The sequence below is a fragment of the Lagopus muta genome, chromosome 1 (genome assembly GCF_023343835.1).
Source record: "Lagopus muta isolate bLagMut1 chromosome 1, bLagMut1 primary, whole genome shotgun sequence".
NCBI lineage: Eukaryota > Metazoa > Chordata > Aves > Galliformes > Phasianidae > Lagopus > Lagopus muta.
Genome location: NC_064433.1, coordinates 21,834,744 through 21,843,473, shown reverse-complemented (window position 1 = coordinate 21,843,473; position 8,730 = coordinate 21,834,744). Strand labels below are relative to the sequence as shown.

Genomic DNA, 8,730 nt, shown 5'->3' with positions numbered 1-8,730 from the left:
TGCTGATGCCTCGCTGTGAAGGCAGTGCCACCAGAGTGCTGGCAAGGCTGTGGGGCCCCACTGGGCCCCAGTGAGCCCGTTCCACTCGCAGCCCTGTGGCAGCCTGGGATTATGTGGATTTTCACAGCTCTTCCCTCCTGTTGTTAGAGGCGAGGCCGGTGTGAGGCCGGCAGTGTTCTCCCCACCCCCTGCAAGCCCGCTGCTCTAAATAAGGCAATGGTCACTGTGTCAGTAATCCCCTCTTCCAAGGACCTGCAAACACCAGTGGAGGGACATTCCTTCTGTTCAGATGTCTGGCTGACGTCTGATGCTTAAAATGGAGCATGCTTTCATCCCTCCATGCATTGTCGCAAGCTCCCGGTGCTTACTCTTAAAAGGGTGCCTCAGCTACGCAGGGAAACAGTTGCTGACCAAACGGGACGTGGTGTGCTCGATCCAGCCCTCGTGAATGCCTGATCCTTCCAGTTCCGTACCAGCCTGACCCAACGGGACCATGTCTACCTTTGGCTACAGAAGAGAGCTTAGCAAATATGAGGACATTGACGAGGATGAGCTCCTCGCTTCTCTCACGGAAGAGGAGCTGAAGGAGCTGGAGCGGGAACTGGAGGACATCGAGCCCGACCGCAACCTCCCAGTAGGACAACGGCAAAAGAGCCTGACAGAGAAAACACCCACCGGGACTTTCAGCAGGGAAGCACTGATGGCCTACTGGGAGCAGGAGACCAGGAAGCTCTTGGAAAAAGAGAGGCTGGGCGCGTGTGAGAAGGTAAGGCAGCAGGCATTCCGTTCCCTGGAACTATTAGGGCTTGTTCCTCCATGGTGTGATCTTTGTGTCTCTTGCAGCATTTGTAAGGCTATTGTCAGCGATGTGTTTATGCCTGCTAAAGCACTGCCTATGAGCTTGGAGAGTTCTTGCACCCTCTCTGGAGGTACATTAAAATCTTAGCAGAGAGCAGAAGAACTTCCTGTAGAAAAGCATGGGTAGTGATTTAAAAAATGGCAGGAATACAATTTTAGGGGACAGGGTAAAAATTTTTGCCAGCAAAAAAATTATTAGACTGTGTTTAATTTAAAGCCTAATTGCTTTAAATATATGCATGTTCATGTTGACTCCTGGAATATATGAAAATGAGGATTTTGAATATAATGCATGTCAGAAGTTGAGTAAGTGGCCAAGAGGCTCCATGTTCTCTGGATGGAAGTGGCATTGCAGCCAGCAGGGTTGTCGTGCCTCGGTGCTGCTGAGCATCCTTGGCCCCGAACTCTGCCAGCTGCAGTGGTCGGAGGGTGGCTGTAAGGTATTCAGAAGTTGGCATTGAGCAGGGAATCCATCAAACACCTGTGTTGCCTACAGAACAACTCACTGCTTGTCTGACAATTCCTTCCCCAAATAAAAATTGTCGTAATGAAAGCTGATTCATGAGCTACAAAGTAACGGTACAGCTAGGACTTGGTCTTAGCAGGTGATGAGCACCCTCAGTCTAAGCTGATAGTCATATTGGCATTCTCTCAGCCCTTGCAAAAACAGACTGTGAGCTGGGGCTCATTCAGAAAGCAGTTTTTGTCTTAATAAAGGCTCTGTGTAATTTCCAAGCAAAGCAAGGACTTGCGGATGTTTTTTATTCGTAAGCACTGCTCCATACCAAATCCTGACTTACAAGGACATGTTTTCCTATGTTTAAATAATAATAAAAAATAAAAAATAAAAAGATAAAAAAAGCAAAACTGTACTTTTAACTTTAAACAGCCTTGATTCAGGAGTTCAGTTCATTTCCAAGGAAATAATTACAGTCAGTGCATTAGATAAATACTTCCTTAGAAAAAAATCACTTGGACCTAAATTAGCTTGCAATACTAATAGTCACGACTGCTTTAAATGTTTCTTTAAGTGTTCTTTCTTGCTAGTGAATGGTGCTGTAGTGACTTTGCAGGCAAGCACACAGAGCACTAGCTGTCATCAGACCGTTAGTATCAGCTTGCAGACGTGGGCTTCACTCCCTGTTCGTCAAGTCCCAGGAAAGCAATGGCAAGATTAATGTTTTTTTTCAGCTGAGCCTGGAATTCGAAACGTGGACGGTTCCAAAAACTTTCTGCATGGATCTTGTTCCGTGTCACATAAAGCTTTTCCATGTCTGTGTAGCATTAATGCTGTGTGCTGGCTGAACCTTATACCAGTCGGAAAAGCCTTTATATTTTCAGATCTGAGAAATGGATTTCTAAATATGTTCATAAATAGGAAAATGTTCACACGCTGATGTAGAAGGCACAAATGCTCACTCTACTAAAGGCAATAAGAAACACCTTCTGAGTCTCTTGAAAGCAATCTTCTTGCCCTCAACTGTCTGAAAGTTAGACACCTTACTTAAGATAGCTATTTGTGCCCTTTCTATAGTTAGTGGTGAGACATCAGCCCCTCCAGAAGGCAAAATCCTGTAGATAGCCATGTAGGGGGAATGCCTTGCCCTCCAGAGGTATTTCTCTCTCTGTATTGACTATCTCAGGCCTAACTTTTCATCGAGCTGCTACCAAGGAGTAAGATGAAGCCCTGCAAGCTGCCAGCAGCAATCCCTTACTGAAATGCTGCCACAGTACCAGGGCATGCCTCCAGAGATCTGCAAAGAAAATAACTCAATTTCAAAATTATTTTTCAGATTGCTATGAGATACAGCAACCTCACAATGTACGCTATGGAAAAATAAGCACCTTTACTCCTAGAAGCGCCATTCCAAAAATTCAAGTTGTTTTTTTTTAATCATTAATCTGGTGTCATCAGAATATACCAGCAGACTTTTCAGAGGCACAAGCTTCTGCTCCTATATGTAGCTGCGCTGAAGGCTGTAGGTGTATGTGACTGGGTAGATAAAAGCACACCGTAAAAAATGGCTTCCTGGATAACCGGTGTTTTCAGCTTTTAAAAGGCTGCATACATGTGCAGAAGCTGCAGATACAAATTTCAGTGTCATAATAAACCCAGCCGTTTCATATGCAGTTCAGTGCCTTCCTGCTCGGAATCTGCAGGCCAATGAGGCTGGACCCTGCAAGCCCTCCAAGCACTGAGCTCTCAGGAACAGTGGATTGGAATGGTTTGATGTCTTGTTTCATTTGAGTCAAATTTATCTGAATATTAACAAGTACTGTGTGTTTTGCAAGCATCCCAACACAGAAATCTGCTCAAGAAAACAGTACCATGCGACCTATCATCACTATTGTTTTAATCTGTGTTTTTAGAACCAGATAATTAAGCAAACTTAAAGCTGCCCATGTTTTCTAGAAATAAGCTACCACATTAGTAACAACTGTATTTTCTAGAAACATAAAAGCCAGTGACTGTGTCTCCACAAGGTGTACTCATTCTGCCTTTAGTATTTTACAAAGACTAAAACATGGATGTTGATAAGGTGGTTTATGCAACCACTATTCTACCTCTAAAATTGTATAAGCATTTACCAATGTAAATAAAAAGGGTTACACTGTGGCTTGTCCAGTAGGCTACAAAGCACACAAGTGATTTTTCAGGCAGGAGGTTGAGGGCTGGTTGTAGCTTGAGGGCTCGGTCAGGGCCCAAAACAACACAGCCATGCTTCTGGAACTCTCCATGAGCAGAGGGGGGCTTTCCTGGTGCGCAGGTCTTGCTGATCCTGTGTGTGAAGTACTGTTCTCTGCAGCCAAAACTGCCGTGTGCCCCTGACAGAACTTTGAGAAGTGGATCCAAAACCGGTGTTTTGGTGCCAACAAAAAACACTCAAATAACATTGGAGTTTAGAAAAGGAAGGATTGCTTGGGCAATGAGTTATAACATGTTGCAGTGTTAGAGCTGGCCTGACAGCTGTTTGGGAGCGAGGTCCTACCTCTTGGCAAACCTGAAGTGATCTGTGGTTTATTGAGATGATTACCTGTTAGCTGTGGGGATGCATCTGGGTCTTTTCTTCACAAATAGCTTTGAAGTGTGTTCTGAATCTTTAGTTCATACAGAGTACTTTCTGTGTAACTCTTGCAATTCTATATTATTTTGCACATCAATATGCATGTTGACACATGCAGACACTATTTGTATTCTAAATCATGGTGTTCTTTACCTTTTTGGATCTAATAAATGAAAGGGAGACTGAGCACTGATACAGCAATGTTTATGAATCAGGAAATTTGTTGCTCACAGATCACATTCATTCTGAAATTGCAGTCTCGTGTTTCTGTTGGCAAGGATGGATGGTTCCATATCAGGCCCTTGTAGACATCCCAAATCATAGACAGCATGAAGTTCATCCATATCACAATACCTTGTATCAAGTTTTCTCTTGGGAGTAATCTTTGACATTGGGAGAGCAAAGCCAATTTACATTAAGCATATGTATTTTAAAGAAAATTAAAGAAATAATGATAATGATGTGTTAGGTGCTGAAATAGTTTTCTGCTCACTTAACTGGCTTTGTTTGTGGGGATTTATTTTTAGCTTTCAGCATTAACTTACATAGTTTCAAGATAATCATTTTTGGAAAAAAAAAAAGCAGTAGCTACATTACTGCAATCATTTTAACACCCACACCTACATTCCTGTTCAGGATTCAGAGCAAGAAGAAGACAACTCAGAAGACATTCAAGAAGAATGTTTCACAGAAAGCAATAGTGAAGTGTCTGAGGAGGCATATACTGAAGAGGATGATGAAGAGGAAGAAGAAGAGGAGGAAGAGGAAGATGAAGATGACAGTGATGACGAGGATGAGGAAAAGCAAAATTCTGCGGCTAGTGAAAGACCTGTGAATTGTGAGGACGGCAGGAGTTCTGACCACGTCAGACACAAGAAGTGTAGCAGTACAAAGAACAGTGAAAACTTGTTCAATGGCCATGATGACACTGAAAATCTGAGCTTTAAAAGCAGTGCCATCCACCCATGTGGAAATCCAACAGTTATTGAGGATGCTCTGGAAAAAGTTCGGAGCAATGACCCTGAGACCACAGAGGTTAATCTAAATAACATTGAAAATATTACTTCACAGATGCTTATACATTTCTCCCAAGCCCTGAGGGACAACACTGTAGTTAAGTCATTCAGCTTGGCTAACACACATGCTGATGACAACGTCGCAATAGCCATTGCTGGTATGTTAAAAGTAAATCAACATATCACTAGTCTGAATATCGAGTCGAATTTTATCACAGGCAAAGGAGTACTGGCTATCATGAGAGCTCTGCAGCATAACAAGGTTCTAACAGAGTTACGGTTCCACAACCAAAGGCATATCATGGGCAGTCAGGTGGAAATGGACATAGTTAAGCTGTTAAAAGAGAACACTACTCTGGTCAAGCTGGGGTACCACTTTGACCTTGCTGGCCCAAGAATGAGCATGACGAGTATCCTGACAAGAAATATGGATAAACAAAGGCAAAAGCGCATGCAGGAGCAACGGCAACAAGAGTATGGTTGTGATGGAGCTATCAACCCAAAGACCAAAGTCTTGCAGAAAGGCACTCCTCGTTCCTCACCATACACGTCACCTAAGAGTTCACCTTGGTCCTCTCCAAAGCTCCCTAGGAAATCAGCGCCAGCAAAAAGTCAGCCTCCGGCTCCTGCACCCCCTCCACCCCCACCTCCACCCCCACCCCCTCCTCCTCCCCCTCCCGTTATTCCAGACAAGAAAGCACCGACCAGGAACATAGCTGAGGTTATCAAACAGCAAGAAAGTTCAAGAAAAGCCTTACAGAATGGACAGAAAAAGAAAAAAGGCAAAAAAAGCAAAAAACATGAGAACAGTATATTGAAAGAAATTAAAGATTCTCTGAAATCCGTCCCAGACAGAAAATCGGAAGAAGGTTCACGGCCTTCCTCCCGACCCTCCACCCCACAAAGGTCCCTCCATGACAACCTTATGGAAGCAATTCGAGCAAGCAGCATAAAACAACTAAGACGGGTAAGTAAGAGATCTTATTTCAGTAACTGGCTGTGGATCAGGTATAGAAGGAGCTCAATTAATTTTAGAACACAGGTATTTAATAAAAACACTCCTAGAAATGTGAGCATAAAATACCTAGGAGGTCGTTTTCCTCTGATTAGACTTTTCTCAGCTCACTGATTTCTATGTAATAGGGGCTAGGACAGAAAGTGGGTCATTTTCCTAGTTTCAGGCTTGTTACAGGACATGCATTAGCAGAAAGACCTTGGAAGAGGGCCAGCAATTCAGGAAGGAATTTTGAGATATAGAATGTACAACAAATGTAACAGGATTCCCCCACTGCCCGTTTTGTAGGTGGAGTTACCAGAAGCCCTTCGGTGAAAGCCTGGATGATGGAAGAAGCAGAGCACTGCAGTGGCCAAGGCAAGGCTGTTGGGCTGTTCACCGGTGCTAAAATAGACTGTGTAGCAAGCTGCTTCTAAAGTACTCTCCTAGATTCAAACAATTTATCTTTTCCTTTCAAAGAAATAAACCCACTAACTACTAAACAGTGCTTTAAAGATACGTTTGCCTTATAATCTGTAAATATGGAAATAATTTTCTTTTTTATTTAATGAGATTTCTATTGGGAAATTGCTGCTTATTTGGATATTCTTTTCAATATCTGATTGCAAATCACTGGACAAGTTCTTCACAATCAAATGTAATAGTTTACCAATCTCTGGTTTCTTCCTCCTTTTTTTTTTTTTTTTTTTTTCCTTTTTTCCATGAATTTACAATAAATGCAGTTTGAAGCTTATAAGCAGAAACATAGTCCTGAGTTTTTGTGTGCGAAAACCTGCTGGAAGTTTGCATCAAATTCATGAACATCAGGAACTTCTCTCAAAGGAACCCAAGATCTTTCTCAACAACACCCATGAAGCTGGTTTGGAGGATTGTCCCTGAGCCTGTGTTAGTGCAGTTTCATTCTGACATAGAAAAGAATATGGTTCACAATGCTACGTACAACTCAAATCAAGAGGTGGGCTGTGTCAGGCCACTGGTATTGTGTACCAGGTCCTAAATGTTGATTTAACAGAAAAGTAAGGGTGAGTGATCAATAGAACTGCAGTTTGTGGTGATTTAGGGTTTAAACTTTCATGGATACTTAAAGGTTACAGCAAAATTATTCAACTGAAATTCATTTTGTACAAGTGCAAACTGCTGTATCCAGGCAGAACTAAGCCCAGAGCAGAGATTCTATCAGGCAGAAACTTAAAGAGGAGACTAGCAACCAGGACTTTTGTAAGATACCAGTTGAGCAATGAGCTGAGTGTGAATTGCCAGTAGGATATTGTGGAAGCAGAGAGATTTGGAGATGCACAGCTGAAGGCGTCTCATTGCAGGCAATTCTCTTCTTCATGTAGTCTTGCTCTGTCCAATTGAACACTGTTCTTGGGTGCTTCAGCTAATGTGAAGGCTGTGTTAACAAGAAGAAAACCAAGCAGCGGCCAAGATATTGAAGGTCAAGAAACCATACCTGTTTTTTAAAAACAAATGAATATTAATTAGTTTACTTACTGCAGCAATAAGTAACAGAATTAGTATCTCTTCTACATGAAACCACACAGAAGAGATCGCTTTTGGTTACCCAACATTGCAGTGATTCTCAAAAAATGCAGGTAAAATTTTATCTGGGAATATTCACCAGACAGATTTCCCCAGAAAGAAGGCAATGAAGTGTACCAGAGAAAGAATGCAGTAGTGAATTGCCAGAGAAGTCACAGCAAGAAAATAATGAAGATTTGTTTTCTATATTTTACATTTCTTTGCTTTGGTAGTCATTGAGTAGAACCAACCAAAAGCAATATACAAGCAGCTGAAACACTTGCCAACATTATTTCTCTTTTCTCAGGGTCAAAACCTACTGTCACAGGAAATATGGTACCCACAAGTGGTCTCTAGGTGCCTTTATAATGGCATGATCTCCCATAGCATAAAAAACAATAATCTGGGGTCAGTATCCCGTGCCCAAATAGAAACTGGAACTTGGGATCTTTTGAGGATGGAAACAATGGTAGAATGCAGCCATGGTTTAGAGGGAACTGCAACCTTGGGCAGCTTTGTGAAGGATGAGAAGCAGCAAAATGTTTAACGAAATGGCAGAAGCAACTAAATAGTTGAAAAGGCAATGAAAGAAAGAAATCAGGGAAAGCACAATGGAGACTACTTGGAGAAAGGCAAGGAAATGGAAAAAAAGGTCTTTAAGGAAAGAGAAAAGAGTGAAAAGTGAGGAAAGTAATTGCACAGGAGATTAAAACTGGTATCAAAAAGGAGGGTAATTCAGAGAAAAGGAATACTGAAAAGTGGCAGATGAGGAAAGAGAATAAAACCTAGAAAAAGTAAAAGAAGATAGAATTCCAGTTTCAGGTCAGTGACAGCTTGAGTTACTTCTTTACAGTTCATATATTTGGGAAGGGGAAGAGAAATAAACACAGTCCAAGCTGCAGCCTGCAGTTGCTGACACCTTGTTCATCAGTCCTGTCTCCATCACTGCTCTGCTGATGGAGATTAATGTTTCAGCTAAAAAGTAAAGTCACAGAAGCGCCAATCACTTGTGGTTATTTAAGCTCCTGAGGCACACTCCTTCCTGAAGTGTCAGTTCTGTGTGCTGGCCAAATTCTAATCTGGGTAATTACCTTCTGCCTACATAAACTTCACAGCACTTTCAGTTGGAGGCATTTCAAAGCCTGTTTCCTAGCAGAGCTGCGAGACAGGGCTCCTAAATACACCTTGTTAACATTTGATGCCCCACTGAAGGGGAAGGCAGCCCCTTCCCTCCCTGGGTGGGCAGCAGTCCTGC

General features: G+C 42.4%; 1 protein-coding gene across 1 annotated transcript; it reads left to right on the top strand.

Annotated features, from left to right (window-relative positions):
• Positions 1-261: 261 nt before the first annotated feature.
• LMOD2 (leiomodin 2) lies at positions 262-8,392 on the top strand. The gene is made up of 3 exons (XM_048939683.1): positions 262-766; positions 4,560-5,906; positions 6,243-8,392. The coding sequence occupies exons 1-3, from the start codon at positions 494-496 to the stop codon at positions 6,267-6,269; spliced, it is 1,647 nt and encodes a 548-aa protein (XP_048795640.1). The 5' UTR covers positions 262-493; the 3' UTR covers positions 6,270-8,392.
• The last annotated feature ends 338 nt before the right edge of the window (positions 8,393-8,730 follow it).